The sequence below is a fragment of the Diadema antillarum genome, unplaced genomic scaffold (genome assembly GCF_040938485.1).
Source record: "Diadema antillarum isolate AM-2024a unplaced genomic scaffold, OU_Dant_1.0 scf00000066, whole genome shotgun sequence".
Classification (NCBI taxonomy): domain Eukaryota; kingdom Metazoa; phylum Echinodermata; class Echinoidea; order Diadematoida; family Diadematidae; genus Diadema; species Diadema antillarum.
The window spans coordinates 2,357,132-2,379,110 of NW_027270955.1; the positions used below are offsets into that span (position 1 = coordinate 2,357,132).

Here is a 21,979-nt window from a genome sequence, read left to right on the forward strand (position 1 = left end):
ATATTTACACCAAAAATGTGCCTGTTTTGAGCTTTATTTAGTGATTTATACCAAATTGTCTGATTTCATGCATCATTATGCATAACTAGCATAATTTAGTGTAAATGATAATTTTTGAAAAAAATCAACTTATGGTACTTTAGATTACATCATAGGCAATGCGTGTGCCAATTTTCGTCGCGATTGCGCGGTCGACGGCCGAGATCCGGAGGGGGGGGGGGGGAGCCTGGGAGGACCCCCCCCCCCCCCCCCCCCGGCTCTATCATCTACCTAAATAGCCCGGCCTAGTTAGGGTTAAGTTATTTATTAAAAAAATCTTCGATTTTTAAACAAATTCACAAGAAAAAAAAATTGGCTCGTGAATTTGTTTATTTTCACATCTAATAATGAAATTCATTGAGATACCTGTAAAGACAGACAGATGGAGAGAGAGAGAGAGAGAGAGGGGGGGGGGGGGGCGGAGAACAGCCGAAGCTGTGGCTTTGATTGGGGATTCTATAATACTATATAATATGTGGGAATTCCCGGCCATGCGTAAACGTCCTATGACCTATAAGCGCACGCATTAGGTGTCGGCACAATACTTTCTCTATCCGTTATAATACATGTGTTTGAAACAGGCCCGATTGATTGCCTACCTTCTGCTCGAAAACCAAGAATTAAACTAAGGCTTGGACATAAATCTTCAAAACACCGTACTCGAACTTCTCCCCAGTTATGGGGTCTATAGGAATCACTTTCCTGGTCGTCACAGCAGTCATATATTTTGGTAAGTATGGATAATGAAATAGAGTACCATACAATGCTGTGGAATCTTCTGAACGTGAGCATGATGTCGCAATGTCCACTTCCGTGTTTCGCTGTGCTGAACACATTGCAGTAGAAAGTTGTATCGCATTGAAGGCCTTTGAAAGATCTGATCGTTTACGTGACCCTCCATTATTATCTGCTTGTGTGTGACTGTGTTGTTTGTGTGCTAGTGTGTCTTTTTTAATGCTTCTTTGTAAAACTAATTACAACTTTAAGAACTTAGAATTATGCCGGGTCCCAAGACAAGTAACTTTATGAAGGACTTTACACTAGTCCAAATTACTGGAATTCCCTGAATTTTTCACACAGTGCACATTAATATTTTTCTTTCATTACCTCGGCACCCATTGCAATGTATCATTAATACTGGAAGGTTTCAATTGTTGCTGTTAACTCTAAGCAATATTTACATGAATTATCTCCTTCACTTAAGAAACTGAGATGTATGCGTTTGTATATTAGTATTTTACTGTGGAAATCGAAACAAGTTTGAGCTTGAACTTGAACTTAAACTTCGAAGATTTGTTGCTCAAGCGGCCCGACTGTAGACCCTGTTTTTTCCCCAAGAGATTGCCAGTTATTATATAGTTTTATTGATTGTCAAATGCATCGGCCACTATATAATTCTATCCGTATCTGGGACTTCATGTAGGCCCTAGGCCTACTCTCCTCGCGCTGAAGTCGTGTTTACATGAATGTACATGACATGTGTATGAAGTGAAATACTAAATGCTTCGATGACGGTTGGTCACGGGAATGGGAATGTCTGTAGGCCTATAAGGCAAAGGTCCCACTTCAAGGTATATAACGCTTCCATTATAGATTTCCCAGCCAAACTTAATTAGATATGCATTCGAATCGGGAATTCGGGTTCAAGTTCAAACGATATTCGTCAATACTCTATACTCTTATAGTTTACTTCCATTCTTCGAAATTAAATTTCGTGTTTGTCATTTCTTGTAAACCTTATTTCATTAAATTTAGAGAGACATTCATTAAATTTAGAGTGACATTTATTGAATCTATAACGACGCGAAATTGCCATTCATTTTCTCAGGAACTAAGTAGATGTTCAATTTCTTCGCAGATACAAATTCCAGTTAAGCTATAGTTCTATCTATATTAGACATTATTATATTCATGTACTCTCCTTCAGCCGCCACCAGTGTCATAATTTATAATGTTGATGGGTATGTTGCATTGATCACAGTTTGTCAGAGGATTGTTATAATATTTAAGAACTTTCAGCAAACGGTCCCATTTGAAGGTATACATGTACTGTATATGAAGTCTGCACACAAACGAATGCAGAGCACGCGGAGCGTTAAACCAGTCTCGAAAAAGACTACCAAAATGTTGTAAATGTCTAACTATTCGTGAATTGAAATTCCTAACGTTCGTCAGAGCAGTGCCTGTGCGAACTGGACTACCTGTACGTGTGTGTTTGAATTTTCACGCGTTTTTTACGTGTTTATGTGAAAAAAAATATAATCAAATCGCATCGAAGTCTTTGAATGTATATGACCGCCGTGATCATTGGAATTCGAAATTGAAAGGTCACATCGTTAAATTGAACGCAATTTGATCAAATTGGGCGGCAAATCTGCAATGACTTCTTATTTATACTTATCGTATCAGTTGTGGTGAATCTTTCACTATTCTGTTAAATAGCCACACCGGACCTAGGTTGAGCTTGAATCCCTTGCGTTTTGGAAAAGGACGGCATCGCTCGGACAATTTTATCCTCATTGACCTTGTAGAGATTTTTTTTTCGAGTATATCGCAACGAATTTATGTCAGGTCAACCATCTTATTTCAATATTCGCCGTCATAGAGGTGCACGATTTGGGATGGGATTTTGTCCTGAAATTTTCCCTTTAAGCAGAAATTCTCTTCTCACATGTTTAACTTTGTGGCAGGACAAGTAAGATCACAGCTTGTACCGGAAGACGTCGTGTATACGAACCCTCGTGCTGCTTTCTGGGAAGGGCAGCAAATTGTCAGTCTTCCCTGTTTATTCCGGGGAGAACCAATCGCGGTCTATTGGAAGAAAGGTAATAGTAATACACATGTGTGTGATTAACGACATTCCTAATAGTATATTGATAAGAATAAAATGATATCGATGGTAGTGATTATGGTAATAATGAATGACAACAACAATATTACAATACTAGTAATTCTATTCATTACTCAGTCCATCAATGCTAATTATCACTGTCCGTGATAACAATTGTGTAAATTGGAGAGGTATGGCATGCGAATTATTTTTCACAGAACAGTGTGTGTTTGTGTTTGTGTTTGTGTGTGTGTGTGTGTGCGTGTGCGTGCGTGAGCATGCGCGTGTTAGTGTGTGTACATGTGTTTTGTTGTATGAGGAGGCCTATGTGTGGCGTGCGGTTAGCCGATAGGTGTACACGACGTGTAGAAAGTTTTCAGTAATAGCTCTTCAACTAACACCATTATGTTCTTCTTCGCACATTTTTTTTTATTTTACTTGGCATTTTGGTCAATTGACTGGACAAATTTTAGATAGTTTTACATCATAAACGCAACCTTTTTCGAAGTGAAACGCAGCCACGATGGCAGTACCAAAGCAAGCCACATCCATTAACATAATTACCGTTAAGAGTATTAAAGGCAGCGAGAACCGCTCCTCCCTGTAGGACGCCTCCTCATCGGGAGCAGAAAGGTATTCTCGTCTGAAAGAACTCCTCAACCATGAAGCTATACAAAATATCGGTTAGCACCACAACAATCAACCTGGGGTTTGATGAATTGAAGACCACAGTCAAATTCAAGTCTGCAAATATTTCAGATATCGAGCAAAATATTGAGAGAAAGGTCTGTCTGAGTTGAAAAAGTCTCTTCAAAAGATGATAAGATACGTTCCCATCATCACGTAAGCATCCTCATTGAACTCCAAAAAGGGAACTGGAAAATAAACTGTTATATCTATATTAAATCAAAATAGAGAGAAGAAGGAAACGTCTTTGAGGTACTTCAAGAAACTTTTGCTTCTAGGATTTTACGTCACTGCTTCTTCCCGAATTGCAATAGTCAACACTTTGTTAAAGGTTTCTGCGGAGCAAGATGAGACAAGCGCCCCTCCCCATCCTCCTCATGCACGACAGAAATATAATTTCACCTGCCTTTGAAGAACGAATGAGAAAGCGCACAAATTATGCTCTGTCAGCAAAACGCACCTTGTGTCATTTTCACATTTAATAACGAACCTTAGATTTAACCAAAACTTTAACGCTTCATAACTTTTGAACTGTCATGTGTACTACTGGTATTATTTTGCATATGTATTGTTTGAAGGTTAATCCTTTTGCGAAGTATTAGGAATATAGGATCAATATAAGGATTAAAAAAAAAACTTAAGGCTGAGATTTTGCTTTCCCGTCACTGTTTCCGTCACAGGTGCCACTGTTGACACGGCAGAGGATTTGATAGTCTGGTACAAAGGGCAGAAAAGTGGTACAAGGTTTGACGACGGTTCTGTCGACATACTAGTAAGCCAAAACTACAGCCTGGTATTTAAACAACCTCTCGACTTTAACATGGCCGGAAATTACATTTGTCGCGTCTCAAACTACAAAGCGGAACTCCACGCCAATAGTACCACGGTCACTGTTCGTGGTAAGTTCTGTACATCGAAAGCTTGGGCATACGCCGTGAGATTTTTTCTCTTTTCGTAATGCCAAAAGCTGTCACACATTGACTTCATATAATATCTTGGATTTTTATGTTTCTTTCTTTCTTCGCTGAATATACCCTAGTGATCATCCGTTCAACTGCTCAGCTTTTTATACTTTGACACGTTTGCATGTTGTTGTTGTTGGGGTTTTTTTTTGGTCGTTTTGATACACATTGGTCTCTGTGTTATGTTCGTGGTGTTCAAATCCTTTCGTACTTATTTCTTATGTTCCTGTAATTTTGGTGACTACGTGTGTTGCTCTATCCGCGAACCGACATGTAGGAGAGCAGGCATCAAATTGTACCTTCAATGCAATGTCATCATGTTCAATCCTCTGATTGACCCTTAACTCTTCTATTACCATTGACCATCTGTTCACATAAAAGGTCAATGGCACACAAAGCTCCTGGCCGTGGGGGGGGGGGGGGGGGGGGACTAGGGTGATGTAGAACTAGGGTGATGTAATCGACAATGTTGACCTGGAGTGGAGATATGTTTAGTTGACATGAACTTATGCGATCATTTTGAAAAAAAAAAGCGAATAGGATTAAACAAACACGATTAAACAAAACCAAGCATGAAAAGAAACGGAAATCAGAGATCAGCCTGAAGGAAAACCCGTGAATGAGAGCTGAACCGTCATGACCGTATTCACAGGGAGAATACAGTAAAACGAAAGTAATTGGTCACTATTGGACACATATCAAGAAATATATTACTAAGGTCAGAGAGTCAGGAAGCTTAACACCTCCGGTGAGGAAGCATAAAATATCTGTATTGGTTTCAGCTATGCACTTGCTTGCAAAATATCTCAGGTCACATGCTCATTGGTTTTAACAGAGTCAAGAAAATAAGATGTTTCTGTTTTTGTACGTAATTATTATTGTACGAACCAAAAATATAAAACTATGGGGTCTGATGTCAAAGGATTTTTTTTTATTTTAATGCAGGGAGGGGGCACATTTCCCTTGAACAAATTTAATACTGGGGTAAGACGCAATAAAGTTGTATAAACGTTACGTGTAAAAAAAAAAGAAAATCAACACAAAACACACAAGGGAAAATGACCCCTCCCCCTCGCGTTCTAATGACAATGATAATTTAGAAAAAAGAAATTATCATAATAATGATGATAACAATGCTGTATTTGTTAGAGGACATGCTTGTAAGTTATCGAGTTTTTGAAGGTAAAATGATGCACTCATTTTTTTTTTGCTGATTTAATTCAAATTTTCATAGATTTCTTTACAATATTATGCCACTGCTTACATTTCATACAGTTCTCTATGTATATCTCTCCACCCATAATCTCAATACGATATAATATATCATACATAACATGGGACAAAGTTAGCCTCCTTTGGATTGAAGAAAGTGTGATATTCAATTTGATTTTCCAGTTTCTTTCTCAAACATTTTCATTCATTTCTTTCTTCTTTTTTTTTTACTGGCATTGCAGAAATTTTACGTCCCCTAAAAAAAAAAAAAAGACAAACGAACAAACAAACGAAAAAGGGCATTAACTTTCTCCGTATTATCCAATCCAGAATTTCAAATGCAGACAACGCCGAGATTGACAGTTTTGAAGGGGGAGACCGCTTCATTGCCGTGTAAGCTTCCTTACACGCCCTATCGGGTCCAGTGGGTCGATGAATCCAGTGGTAAGGTGGTAGCGAATTATACAGACGGTACCTTCCATCCCCCGTCTGTCGGGAATGGTAGATACAGCATGGAAAATGACTTCAGCCTGACAATTAGTGAAGTCAGTGTTTTTGATGAGGCGACACTTACGTGTGAAGTCTTCGCGCACGATTCAAAGAGTTGGAAGAACTCGACAGAACTTACTGTGAATGGTATGTGTTTCCTGTTGCCATAGTGCTTTTGATCCTCATTTCATTCCATGTCGTTTGTGTACCAGAAGAGAGAGTACAAATACCTGAAATAAAATACATTTGACTCATGAGCATGTATGGAGAGATCAAGGGGGAGACATGGTGATCTATAAAGCAGAGCGTTGATGTAAAACATTTTGATTACCTTTTAAAAACCCTTATGATTATATGTATAGCTATACTTTGTCACTGTAATAGAGTGCGACAATTAAAAAAATATATATTGCAAATGCTGAGACTCCACAACAACCTAATGATACAAGCGGACGGGATATAGGGGAGAGTGTAATTATGGCTATAAATAGGAAACTGTGTTCTTCAAAACCCCTTATTTCCAGTTCAAAAAAAAAATCCTGGCGAACGACACAAAATCCTTCACAACATTCTGCTCGGTTTCACACGATATAGACACCAACTATTTTCGACGTATCAACAGATCTGTTATCAAGATATCGTTTGTAATATCTGATCTGAGAGAATATTTACTCATAGTGCTCTTTGTTTAGGTTTCTTTTATAACTTCCCATCAAAATTAAAAACATTTTTCTTGACAAAGAAGTTCAAAGTTATGCAAATCATATACATCATAATAATGGTTAATATAATCTTAGTCACATTCTGTCAACTTTATCTGTGTGTCGTCGACCCCTCAGCCCATGGGAGCCATCCTAGCTTTGACAGATGCCAAGGGGATAAACAGTGTACCAAGGAAGTGAACAACCGAGATTTCCAGCTCTCTTGCACAGTACACGGGGCCAAACCAAACGTCACAATTTCACTAACAGGGGCCGGAAAGTCAGACCTAACGCTACTCCCTGCGTCCTTCGAGAGACGGGAGGATGGTTCCAGCGACCAAACAGTCTATGCGAACGTGTCAATGAGTTTCGAGAGTAGCAGCGAAACATTTACGTGCAGCACCCATGGAGAAGCTGCACATGGGACTGAAAGTGCAATGATAACGGTGATCTTGAAGTCAGGTAGGACTTTTACCTAAACAAGGCTATCGCCAAATTGTGTCTCGCCCATTCGCGTACAAGGAATTAATATTTTTTTAACTCCCAGAAGTTGATTGACCTGCTTATGACCTTTGACCTTGTGGTGACCTTCAACACCCTAAGGGACATTTACCATCCAAGTTTGGTCACAAACGGACAAAGGATCAAAAGTAATGAGCCATAATCGAAACGCGCCATAAAAACTTAACATTGGGCCCTAAAAATTTGTTGACCCCTTTCTGTGACCTTTGACCTTGTGATGACCTTTAACTCCCCAAGGGACATCTACCGTCCATGTTTGGTGACAAACAGACATAGGGATCAAAAGTTATGAGCCACAATCAAAACGCGCCCTAAAAACATAACATTGGGCCCTAAAACTTTGCTGACCCCTGTCTGTGACCTTTGACCTTGTGACGACCTTCACCTCCCCAAGGGACATCTTTCATCCAAGTTTGGTCAGAAACGGACAAAGGGATCAAAAGTTATGAGCCATAAACGAAATGCGCCCCAAAAACTTAACATTGGGCCCTAAAAGTTCGTTGACCCCTGTCTGTAACCTTTGACCTTGTGGTTACCTTCAACTTCCCAAGAGACATCATCTCTCACCATCACCCAAGTTTGATTGCCATTGTAGCAACATGTGCTGAGTTACGTGTGATAAGAGAGTCTTGCAAGTAAACTTTAACGTATGACCTCAAATGACCTATGACCTTATCATGTGACCTCTTACGGCACCATAACATGAAGGTACCCCCAGTGCATCCATCACCCAAGTTTGATTGCCATTGTAGCAACATGTGTCGAGTTACATGTGATAAGAGAGTCTTGCAAGTAAACATTAACGTATGACCTCGAATGACCTTTGACCTTATCCTGTGACCTCCAACGGCACCATAACATGAAGGTACCCCCAGTGCATCTATGACCCAAGTTAGGTTGTAATCCAAGCAACTTATGTGAAGTTATTTGTCAAAAGAGAGTCTTGCAGGTAAACTTTGACATAGAAAAGAGAGTCTTGCACATACTCTTTAATATATGACCTCAAAATGACCTTTGACAATATCACATGACCTCTGACAACACCATAACATGAAGATACCCCTAGAGCTTCTATCACCCAAGTGTGGCTGCCATTGCTGTAACAGTTGCAAAGTTATGCATCATAAGAGAGTCTTGCAGGTAAACTTTAACATTTGTGACGGACGACGGACGACGGACGGACGACGGACGGACGACGGACGGACGCCATTTGGATCCCTTAGTCTCGCCTCCACCTCCGGTGGGCGAGACAAAAAGAGAAAATCAAATTTGTGGTAAAGTTGACTTAATGAGCCATGAACAGTCAAATGTTCAGTAAATCGGTACTAGATACAATGGTGTAACTCTATTAGTTTTATCTGGCTCCATTGAACGGTGACATCGATAAAAACAAAACTGCAAACAAAATGAGGGGATAACTTCGTGTGGCCTTACGAACATGGACCATATTGTGAAAATCATTACCCCTCCCGCACTCACCTTCTGGTAAGATTCGCTAATGCTGACTCAGTGCAGTTCAAGGATAGTTTTATACTGAAGAATTGAAGTTCTTTTTTTTTGTTCTGATTTCAAGGAGGATAGTGAAGTTGAAACTTGAATGCTTCATTTACATTGTCGCCCCATATGATTTGCATAGTACGACACTCTTGAACACTCACTATTGATTAAATTCGTAAATTTTGCATATTTGGTCCGACGATAATGCAAATTTCACTGTTGAAGTTCGAAAATGGAAGAGTTTTGGTTAGATCATGGGACAGTGAATGGTCCCTTTTGGGAAAAAAAAAGTAGGTCTACCTGAAGAAAGATTTTATATTTCAAACTTGGACTAAGTGATTTGATGTACATGACTGTAACAGGAGTCTCTGGTTACTATAATTGTATTGATAGGTAAGCCTGCGAAAACCAATAAGTTGATGTGAGGCAAAACCATGCAAAAGAAAGGAGGTAACAATGTCATTACGTCAGAAGTTTGCCATTGACACATTGTAGTAATCGCCTCGTTTTCTTTGCCTTCAACATAATTTGTCGATGAAGTCATGTGCAAATTTGGCAAGCCGAAAAAATTATTTCATCTTTAATATGTGCAAAATTCCTTTAACCCTAATCCCACCGGGTTTTTTGAGGGACTTGAAACCACCGGGGGGGGGGGGTGCTTTTTGGCCCCCTTCAGATCTCGGTCGTGGATCGCGCGATCCTCGCGAAAATTTGCACTGAGGTAGAGGCCAATGTAATGTACAAGACTGTATAGTTAGATTTTTCACATTTTAATTTATGTATTTTATATTAATTAATTTATGCTAATTTATGCAAAATATTTTTTTTTTGCCTATAAATAAAAAAATAGAGCTCCAAGACTTCTAATTTTTGGTGAACATATTCTTTCCAATACCCTCAACAATAATATTGAAGCAAAAAATCGGCTTCATAATTATTTCTTTTGTATTTTATTGTTTATTGAATTTCGTATGTATTTCTTTAGTTTTTTTACTTATTGTTTTTGTTAGTTTTTTGTCAATATTTGTCGCAGAACTTTTTTAAAGCATAATCAGGCTAAAATAAATCATTATCAGCCATTGAAAGTAAAAATATTTGTTTTTATATGAATTAATTGCAAAAACACAATTTACATTGGATTTGTACACAAAATCACGTTTTTGAGCAATTTTTGGGCCGACAAATTTTTTTCGAAGGGGCTTGGTTTCAAAACGGTATGCCCGGGAGCGACAAATTTGGTCTCAAAAGTTGCGCGATACTTGAAAGAAAAAAGTCATAAAATGTCGCGGCGAGAGCATCACGCGTTGCGGAATAATCACGCAAAACGTCGAGGGGGGAGGGGGGGAGGGCAAAATGCCTCCCCCCCCCCCCCCCCGGTGGGAATAGGGTTAACGTCTACCATTTTATTCGTCTACCTTTACAGTGGTCTCAGTAGGAATGTATGGTGAATAATGATGAGCAATAATGCCATTACGGCAGATAATATCATGCCGAAAGCTGTCATGGCATTACTAGGGCTTCTATGAATTGGTTGATAAATTTTTATGAATGAATTGATTGGTTGCAATGTTAATGACAAAACGTCCCCTTGTAGCGCACAAATGAACACACACACACACACGTGTAAACATGCACCCACCATGTGCATTTTAGAAAGACTACAGCTAGGTATATTGATTCGTTGATTTGTATACCAAAGCCAGTAAAAGCCATTGCTTCTCCACATACATGGTCATCATGCTTGAAGTCTTTCTTTTTTTTTTCTTTTCATTCTTCTTTTGTCGTCCATGTGCAGGAGGACTCTCCGTGGGTGCAATTTTCGGAATAATTGCGATAATTCTTATCGTCTTGGGTCTGGTGTTTTTCCTTGTGTTTAAACGCATGAGGAAGAAGCAAGATGATGGACACAAACGAGGTAGATATCATTTTTAAACGTCTTTCAAAGCATTGTTAAGTGTTGTTACAGCAACGATATGACGGCATTGATTTGACTTATAGAGCCAACAACACAACACAACACAACACAACACAACACAACACAACACAACACACAACACAACACAAGACAACACAACACAGCATTATAATGACACAATGAAGTAGAGATAGAATGCAAATCTAAATTTCAAGGAATTTGAGTTCTTTGTTTGAAGTAAATGATTTAAGTATTCAGAGACTTCCGAAATATTTGATCTCGACTTTTATGCAACAGCTCCCTGAGTAGTCGTATTGTTGCTAAATCTATACACCATTTCTTTCGTTTGTATTCGCCTCACGAGAACTGTTGGGGAATCTGAGGAAACAAATACAATCCTACAAGCCTGGTGATGCAACGAAAATTACACTTAACGTGAACCAGGTGAATCTTGGGTTATTTGGTGTGATGTCAACTGGCAAGTCGGCCTTTATCAATTCGGTCATGTTCGCCTTGACAGGTAATACACTTTCTTCATGATATTTGTTACATTAATCTGCAACTTATCTTAACTTTTATATTCAGTATACAGATCGAAGAAAACTGTTAATACCTTACTGTGGACAATTTGGCCAGATAAAAAAGGCAGAAACAGAGGTCATTACATCAAGTGTTGTTCAGATACGTGAAAGATACGTACTGCACAGATGAAATGTAGCGTTGAAACCATTTTGAAATCGATTCCATTAAGATAATTTTTTGTTCTGTGTTTACCAATGACCCATTAATGAGAAATTAAGGAATCTCAAATAATTTTTATATTAATGGTTAACCTGATCGATAGATAGTCTGTTGTGTGTTTTTATTTTTTGGTTTGAATTTCTGTCTTTGATTTTCGTCATCAACCCAGTGCTGCATTAGTCTGCTATTGTTAAGACATTGTGGAATCTACATTAACACAATCCTACATAACATCGTATCATTAGTGTATCATATGTTTTATGTTTTGTGGGAGGATGGGGAGAATGATGGATGCATGGCTGCTTGGATCTGGAGTCAGAATGCAAGTGTTCTTTATTCACTGTTCTCCAGTATACTATTCCAACACAGTCATTTACATTTGATACATTACTGTACATATGTTTACAAAACATGTCCCGGTGACTTTCCGGTGTTGTTTACATTTACATCGCTGATATCGTGAGATGAGGTGAAGACAGATGACAGGAGGAGTGGAAAGGGAGTGGGGAATAGAAAGTGGCTGTCAGCATATCAGAAGATCTTGATGAGAGAAAGAAAGCAGAGAACGATAAGAACTTGACTGTGGAGGGTGGCGATGAGATGGATGACTATGGAATGAATGAAACATGCTGTTCACTGCTACAGCATAGATAGACATAATATTTCGTGTACAGACACAATTTCCCTTCCCTTCTTGGAAAAGAAACTATGTCAAGCCATTATGGCAAGCCATAGGGGAAAAAACAAAATGTATTCGATGTTCACAAAAAATATATGCGAAATTAAAATATGTTTCATATGTATGACGATATATGGGCTGAAAAACAAAGAGCATCAATAAATGTATGCCTTGTTAAAAATATATGCGTTAAGAAAAATATATGAGCATAAATAGATATATTCTTCGTGCAACAAATATGTGAGCATAATATATTATATGCTAAAAATATATGCGCTGAAAATTGTGATCATAGATGAATAGGCCTATATGCTGTAATAAAAAAGGAAGAGCATAAATAAACATGCACATTTGAAATTATATATGGGTAAAATATATATTATACAAAAAAGCGATATGTGCAATCCAACGTTTCCTTCATTATTTAAACTTCATATTAACTAGAAATTAGCACTTCGATACTAGTATCGTTGGGCTTTGTGATATGTGCGCGGGGAGGTATTGTTCGTACGAGAATTATGTTTGAACGTCTTACAAATCTTGTGCAAGAAAAAAAAAAACTATTCGTACCCCAAAAATATGTGCGCAAGGAAAAATATATGAGCTCTCTATATAGTCTTTAAATGGGCCTTTTCAAACCCTATAGATCAAGTCCGAGATAGACCATGCCGCAATCAGGTCAGATCAGAATGCATGCTGGTGCGGCAAGTACAATCGAGCTCTGCAAGATCAGACTATAGACGTATTCGGGGGCGCTGATGAGACGTCTAGTCAAGGCGCTAATTCCTGTAAGAGGCTTAATTAAGGAGTTCGTTCAACCCACCCCGCAGAAAAGGTTTGACCAGACAAGGTGGTAGATGGGACCTCTATGAACATCCCCAGGTAGTATGTGGTTCCAAATTGTGGTGTCAATAGAATTTTACTGGCCATTTTTCATCATGATTTGTTGGAACAAACGTAAAAGAGTCTGCGCACGCCAAGACTATTACACGCACCACTAGCACTGCTACAGGCGGCAGTGCCAGTGCTGCGTGTAGTAGTCTTAGCGCGCATATACTTTTTCTTCGATAAACAAGGGTTTTGCCTTGCAAACTAACTTTTCACGCCAAGCTGGGTTCGGTGTAGTGTAGTTTCTAGCCGTTTTTATTTCGTCTTTATTTCCAGAGTTCAAGCAAGCCGAGTGAGAGCGCATACCCGGTGATTGTGACGACCGAATTGCAATCACTGGGTGTGTGCTCTCACTCCACTTAGCGCAACATATACAGCGGGCTTCTGCATAATACACAAGCTGCAACTCAGAGAAATAAAGACGAAAAAACGGCTAGAAATTAAGACTAGGATCGGTAAACGCTTGTCGCTATTTGGGGCACTGAAAACGACAAACTCACACAGTTTTTGCATTTATTTCATGAAGAATTCATCAAAACTGCATAAAACTATATATGTACATGTTGCTAGAGATGTCATCCATACAGTGGGATTCATTGTAAGTTATAATATTGTGCATGGTTACCATGGTAACCGGATGCCTAAAGATGACTGGTAACCCCCAAAATGCCTCCTGCTGCTGCAAACATTGTTTTTTTTAAATCATATAGATGCAATTAAAAAAAAAACTTTTTTATTGATCTTCGTTAAAAAAGTTTTCCCTGTTGCCATGGCAACCAGTATTATCCAATCAGAATTTAGTTGTCAATAACTCAAAAACTAAAGCCCATAATTTCAAAAAGCTCAATAAGCATGTCCTTCCTTCTGCATAAAGTGTGCGACATGTATGTGAAGAATATTTTGAAGCATTCTCAAGTTACAGCAAAATTTGTAAGCAAAGGCATAATAAACGGCCATTGAAAGAAAGATATCATTTTCGAATAGTAAAATGAATGAAAAAGTTGCATCCGTCGTACTTTCAACACAAATTTGACTTCAAAGCATAGGCAAATGTATATAGTTTTTAATAATGTATGGACACAAATTTCCCTTTGAAAATAAGAGGAATACAGAAAGCAAACCCAATATTCTATAGTAGCTCTTTCGAGTATTGACAGAGCGATGGTTATTCAAAACAATCCTAGAAAAGAGCAGAGGAAAGCAATTGAATGTTTATGTTCTTAAAGGAAGTTTATTCAAGAATACCGATAAATTCCTTTCTAAAGAAGGAATATACACGTGCGCTGGATTATCCATCAAAGAATTAAGCGTACTTTTGTAATCGTTAGCTATTGTAATATGTATATATATATATATATATATATATATATATAGAATAAAATGAAATATCATGATATGTAAATTTCATTCAAAACGTGCAGTAATGAATTAATGCTGAGGAGAGAATGAGGGAAAAATCTTGGGCGTCTTTTCCCTTTTTATCCAGACTAATTTTACAGTGTAGAGCTCATCTACAATGAGTGATGTGCACGAAAGGCAAAAGAAACAAACCTGTCGAAATTCCAGATATTTTTGGGAGTTACCAATCACCTGTAGGCATCCGGTTACTATGGTAACCATGCACATTATTATACCTTACAATGTATCCCATTGTATTACTGACATCTCTAGCAACATGCACATTATAGTTTTAAGGCGTTTCGATGAATCCTTCGTGAAATAAATGCAAAAACTGTGATAATTTTGTCATTTCCAGTGCCCCAATAGCGACAAGCGTTACCGACCATAGTCTTAATTTCTAGCTGTTTTTATTTCGCTTTTATTTCTCTAAGTTACAGCTTGTGTATTGTGCAGAAGCCCGCTGTATTGCGCTAAGCCGAGTGAGGGTGCATGCTCAATGATTGCCACAAAAAACGGTTCGGGCGTCACAATCGCTGGGTATGCACTCTCACTTGGCTTGCTTCAACTCGGAGAAATAAAGACGAAATAAAAACGTCTGGAAACTACACTACACCGACCCCAGCTTAGCGTGAAAAGTTAGTTTGCTGGCAAAAACCGATGTTTGTCGCGGAAAAAGTCTTTGTACGCTAAGACTATAACACGCACCACTGGCATTGGCGCCTGTAGCAGTGCTAGTGGTACGTGTAGTAGTCTTAGTGTGCGCAGACGCTTCCTCGAAGAATATGGTCATGTCGCAACTAAAATGGCCTGTAAAATTTCATTGATACCACAATTTGATATCACATACTACCTAGGGGTGTTCCAGAGGGTCCAACCTACCACCCCATGCAGTCAAACCTTTTCTGCGGGGTGGGTTGAACGAAGTCATTTTTTCTGGGTCGCTGCGCCTGGACTAGTCGCATCATTTGACGGAATTAATGACTACATTGTATTCATATTCTGAATTCGTGCTTTGTATACCGAGTCAGCTGTACCAAGTACGTTCGTGCGGTGGATCGGGAATCGGGACTAAAGGTGCAATCACACATCGCCGGTTTAGATGGCGGTTCATGGCGGTTCAGCAAATCGCCGTGCTCCGCCAAAGACCGTGTTTACACCGTACACAAACCGTGGTCATCCGTCACCCATCCGCCATGAACCGCGAGAACCGCCAGAAAAATTAAACATGTTTAATTTTTCGTGGCGGTCTTGGCGGTTTGAAATGGACCGTGTTCACATCGCCGTCCATCGTGTTAAGAACGGCATCCTCTGTGTTTGCACCGCAAGATCCGTGATAATACCGTGTTAATACCGCCACAATTTTCAAGTGAAAAGAAACAATGAACTTAAAAGAGAATAATGGCTCCGGTGACACTTCGTGGCGGAGCAATAAGAAATGGAGATAAAAGCAAAGATGAACCCATAATGCAAGATCGGGCAAATAATTATATTGAATGCTACTGTTTCCTTACTTCTTTAACACATATCAGTAACAAAATAAAGTTTAATGTTCAAAAGGTTGTTAGGTATGTTGAATAGTACATCATTTACATTAAAAGGTAAGTTCATAATTCTATCAAAGCTTAACAGCTTTTAAGATGGCCAGCAACGTGTTACACACAGAAGACTTATGTAAATAATTATGTTGGGTTCTGCTTTCGTGGTTATGTATGGCATTTTTGTAAGACTGCATGTTGATACAGATATGTTAAAACTTAAGAGAGTAGAGGGAAAAGCAATGTTGAAACTTGAAAAACACCATTTCTATGTTACATGAACCTGTAAGTAAAGAGGAAACTATGCACATAATACTATATATGTTTCTTTGATAATTATAATGTACATAATATGTCTTTTTTATTGACTGTTGTTAAAGATATTATTATTATATTATCATCATTACCGTTCTTATAAAGCGCATAATACCTTTGGCAAGGTCTCTATGCGCTTTAGAGGGGGAGCAAAAGATAAACAGGAAAAGGTAATTTCAGAAACAGTAACATGCTGCATAAATCATCATCTACAATCACTATGTTACTATTTTAACAGTTAAGTATTTAAAAACATTTTATACTTATTGATGGAACTTCATGTTCTATCACTTGGGATGCTTTTCCACAGTTCTGGGGCGCATAAACCACGTTTGCCATAGTAGTTTGTCGTAATGGATCTAGGGTATCACATACAGATTCCCCATACGATTTAGGAACTCTCCTAGGCTCATATTTCACATGAAGCTGTGAAAGATAAGAAGGAGCAATTTTGTGAAAACATGGATAAACAAGCTACAAGATCTTAAATTCAACACGCGAAATAATTGTGTGAAAACTTAATTAAGAAAGAATTTTAAAAAAAAGAGAGATGTTGAAACAAGCAAGTACTTGTACATCACTTGATAAATAAACCTTCAAATGAACAGGAAACTTTGGAAACTATTTTGGATTCTGCCTTTGATATGTATGTCTTTTTAATTACAGTTAATGCGGATATTTTAAAAATGAAAAGAGAAAGAGAAAAGTCACGTTGAAACTTGAAGATAATTGCTTGTTGCATCACTTATATCAATCTGTAAAACACAGGGGATTACAACGTTTCATAATTTCTTTAAAATTGTGTTTACCTAACAAAGCAAAACGCTCCTTGTTGAAACCCATTGAGGACAAGTGAAAGGGCTCTGATTGCATCCAACTACATGGCTTGGTATGGACTCCTCCACCTTCCGGGACGATACGTGTTACTACCGCGTCAATCCGCGTTTGCTCCGTGTTCAAAACGTGTTGAGAACGTAGTCAAAGTGCTTTCCGCCATCATTGGGACACGGTTCACGGCGGTTTGAGAACCGCCATGAACCGCCATCTAAACCGGCGATCTGTGATCGCACCTTTACACGCACGCTCCAAACCCAAGCCGGTCAGCTTTCAATCCAAGATCATCTGTATGCACTCGATCTGCCGCTTCCTCTGCCACCACGTCCATAGCAGCCATGCCCGAAAACTATTCTCAGCTCATGGCTGATTGCATTTCTATACTAGTCCTCCTCGTACTCCTACTGGTACTCGAAGTCGCATCGCCAGCGGTGTCACCGGCAGGATCCGATCGGATGTAAACGCACCATCGACCCCAACACGAGTTTAATACAGCTCCTCGCGCTGGAGTTACGATAGATGGGGCAGGTGCAGGGGGTGTCGCTCTGCCTCTTGTTGTGGTTGACGTTGTTGCTCTTGATAGATTAGACAAGGTGCTGAGAGTTTGGTGGAATTCCCGCCATATTTGTCACGTTTGTATATGAGCTATATAGGCCTAACTATCACTCTTCGTGGCTGGTCGTCTCATAATTAAACTTAGGTGATTTCTTCATGTAGGCGATCGCAATAGTTTAAAGGGACTGTACAGTACTGGTTGCGGTGGGGATTCATTTAACCGGCCCGCGTTTGCACAGGTGCTACACCAAGTACCCCACGGCCCACGACGTGTGCGTGCGTACAAGTTGTACGTGTGCTCAAAGACAAAATGCCCCCCCCCCCCCCCCCCCCCCCGCGGTGAAGAAGTCGCCGCTCCGGAGGACAAGGTCGTCGCATTTTTTTTTTTTTTGTCGAATGTATAGCAAAATAGTACGAGCAGAGGGTCTATAAGTCAGACTAGCTCATGCCATTAAAACCAAAACAACAACAACAACATGGTTCCCGCGGCGCACAGTCTAATCTACAGAGCTCGATTGTACTTGCCGCGCCACGCCGCGCAATACTGCATTCTGACTTGCGCCACGGAATGGTCTGACTGGATAGTCTGATTAAAAGACTTATGTGACGACTGCGTCTATTAAAGAAGCACATTTTTTTTCCCCTTCCGGACATATTTTTTCCGCACGCATATAAAGCCAAACGATAATAGTTAGGTGCTAATTTCTAGTTTATATGAAATTTATGAAGGAAATTTTAGATTGCACATACATTTGTATATCACTTTCTTGTAAATTTTACACATATTACTTGAAATATATTTATTTATGCTCATTCCTTTTTCATGACAACATATAGTTATTTATGTTCACATATTTGTTGCACGATACATATATTAATTAATGCTCATGTATTTTTTTAGCTCATATATTTTTTCACAACACATATATTGTATTTGAACATCTTACTTTACAATGCATATATTTATCATTGGTCATATATTTCATCAACGTCATAATTATATATATCTGTATAAAATATGTATATTTTAGTTGCGCATATGTATCTTTGTAAACATCGAATATATTTTAATTGCGTATATATTTTTTGTGAACATCGAATATATTTCAATTGCGCATATATATTTGTGAACATCGAATATATTTTAATTGCGCATATATATTTTTGTGAACATCGAATATATTTTGTTTTTTCCCGTATGGCTTGCCATAAAACACATGACTTAATGTTGTCTGAAAATGAAATGATAGCCAAGAGTTAAGGAAGAGCAATAGACATAGAAATATTCGGAATACAGTCACGAGTGATTTTCTAGCAAAATACGGTCATGATAAACTGAAACAAATTATGCTTTGCATGTCAAACTTCAGTGGAATATGAATCCATGCACTGTGTTATAAATGTACTTGTATGTAAGGAAATCTAACATCATCAACTTATGAAGATAGAAAGTAATACATCAAAATATATTTCATGAGCTTTATATAGTACTCTGTATACTTAACTTTGGTATACCAACAAAGCTGTATCGCAAACATGCATATACATCGTATCTTCAAGTTCAAGTTCAAGTTCATTTATTTCATTTCCAACAAACAAAATAATTGGAAGTACAATAGAAACAGGAGATAGAGTTTAGAGTGTAAAATGGAAGATATGAGGCAAATGATTTTATGAGAGTACGAAGACTGCATTTCTTGTCTGCTATAAAACGTGAATACATTTTTTTTTTGGCACACTTGTGAACATTTTCGATAATATGTCAATGCACGAATGAAATCATGTCATACGAGCAATGTAATGTGAATTTCATTACAAGCATGTAAACAAGGATTATAATGAGTTGTCCTAACGTTGTCTGTGAATACACATCTTATGAAGGATTACACATTTCGATCAAACACAATGACTGATCATTGGACTCTTTTTTTTAATTCCTTTTTTTTCTTTTCTTTTTTAACATTTCGCCAGTCACTTTGCTCTCACACAGTGGCAAAGCAAAGGCCATCATCGTCTATTCATAGTGTATTACCAGTTCTTGTGACACTGGTAATTCTCCACTGAGTGTTCTTCGCTTCTATCAGTCCACTTTTTCTATGAGTCCAAGTTGTTGTTTGTTGTTGTTGTTGTTGTTGTTGTTGTTGTTGTTTTAGTCAAAATGCAAGTGTTCTTTATTCACTATTCTCAAGTATACTATTCCAACACATTTACATTTGATACATCACTGTACTTCATGTTTACAAAACATGTCCCGGTGACTTTCCGGTGTCGTTTACATTTGCATCGTTGATATCGTGTGATGAGGTGAAGACAGATGACAGGAGGAGTGGAAAGGGAGTGGGGAATAGAAAGTGGCTGTCAGCATATCAGAAGATCTTGATGAGAGAAAGAAAGCAGGGAACGATGAGAACTTGACTGTGGAAGGGTGGCGGTGAGATGGATGACTATGGAATGAATGAAACATCCTGTTCACTGCTACAGCATAGATAGACATAATATTTCGTGTACAGACACAATGATATGAATCATGTTAACACTAATATAGCAACAGATAAGAATATTGCACTTGTAATGACATGCTTACTGTGCACTATGAAAAGTTTGAGATATACCTTGCACGTTTGGTTGATATTGATTTTTTTTTGTTGCTTTGTGTTATGTTTTCCAAATATCGTGATGTGCAGTTAGAAATTACAAAAGACAATTAAACAACAACAGCAATAATAAATGAAAGAAAGATATTATTCAGAGGGGTGAAGGTTCAGGTGTGAGTTTCTTCAGTTTGTCTCCCTCTACAAATTAGATTTGTTAAGATCGCAACTGCTGATCTATAAATTAACAAACACATCGGAAAAAAGGAAGCAGTGGGACTCGAACCTGTCATCTACTGCTTTCCGGGCAGTGACACTACCACTAGGCTGTCCCTGGTTGCTGGCAATGACACGATGAACATGGAAGAAATACCCAAGCTCCGAAATTCCGACATTGTTACTAGAGGGAGACAAACTGAAGAACTCACACCTGAACCCTCACCCCTCTGAATAATATCTTTCTTTCATTTATCCTATGCCTTGTCCGCCTTGGACTACTTAACATAACATGACAGGTTCGAGACCCAGTGCTTCCTTTTTTCAGACATGTTTGTTAATTTACAGATCAGCAGTTGCGATCTTAACAAATTTAATTTGTAGAGGAAGACAAACTGAAGAAACTCACACCTGAACAGTAATAATAATCACGATGCATGTGCTTGAATGTGACCAATATCACTGCTTCGTAAAACTCGTATAACTGTTCTGTTGCTTATATTGTATATGGTATTTCAAGATGGAAAGGACTTTCCGTCCTGGAAATTAGTCAAACGAATTCTACAGTAGACTCAAAGTCGCCTGCTGCAACTTATCTTTGCTAAATCACATGCAAATGCTGCTTTCTTTTTTGCTTTTTTTTTTGGTTGTTGTTGTTGCAGTGTAAAGGTATACAGTGCTCTGTACTTTTCTGAATCAGGTTATTTGATGATACGCTATACAATGCACATCATTCATGTAATATTTCAATAACTTTTAGTGAAAATATCCTCATCTATGCTTTTTTCTGTGTAATATGTTCATAAAGTCGAAATAAAATCAAATCACGTAGCAGGTGAATATGGAAGTCTCTTGGTTGAAACTAGCGATACATACGGCATGCCTGGTGGGAGTATCACAGATTATGTACCACTTACTGTAGTCCATATCTGTTTTTTTTTTCCTTCTTTTTCTCGAAGAACAAGACAAGACCGGAATGCGATAGGTCGTTTTACTTGTTATATATATATATATATATATATATATATATATATATATACATATATATATTTATATACATATATACATATACATATACATATATATGGGCCCTATATGCAGTGTAATCAACATTACTTAAATTGCTGGTCACAATTACCATACTGCAGGCGAGTACCACAAACACGCTGACGAATCCAATGACGAGATGGCAGGTGGCAGTTTTACACCGAGAAAAACACCGTATCACCTGACAAACAGTGTCACGCTCTTCGACAATAGAGGCCTGAAAGATTATTCGGATGATACAAATGAAAATACGGATCAACTGAGTAAGCATTTGATTTTCTTCGTGCAACTTCTATTAAATTTCACTTGATCGTATTTTTTTT

General features: G+C 38.3%; 1 protein-coding gene across 1 annotated transcript in view; it reads left to right on the plus strand.

The window, feature by feature from the left end:
- Nucleotides 1-633: 633 nt before the first annotated feature.
- The window catches only part of LOC139716509 (uncharacterized), a 51,429-nt gene continuing 30,083 nt past the window's right edge, over nucleotides 634-21,979 (plus strand). The window contains exons 1-5 of the mRNA XM_071628050.1: nucleotides 634-769; nucleotides 2,730-2,864; nucleotides 4,237-4,455; nucleotides 6,061-6,366; nucleotides 7,059-7,382. Coding sequence (XP_071484151.1) covers nucleotides 718-769; nucleotides 2,730-2,864; nucleotides 4,237-4,455; nucleotides 6,061-6,366; nucleotides 7,059-7,382 — 1,036 coding nt within the window. The 5' untranslated portion in view covers nucleotides 634-717. The remainder of the gene's footprint in view (nucleotides 770-2,729; nucleotides 2,865-4,236; nucleotides 4,456-6,060; nucleotides 6,367-7,058; nucleotides 7,383-21,979) is intronic.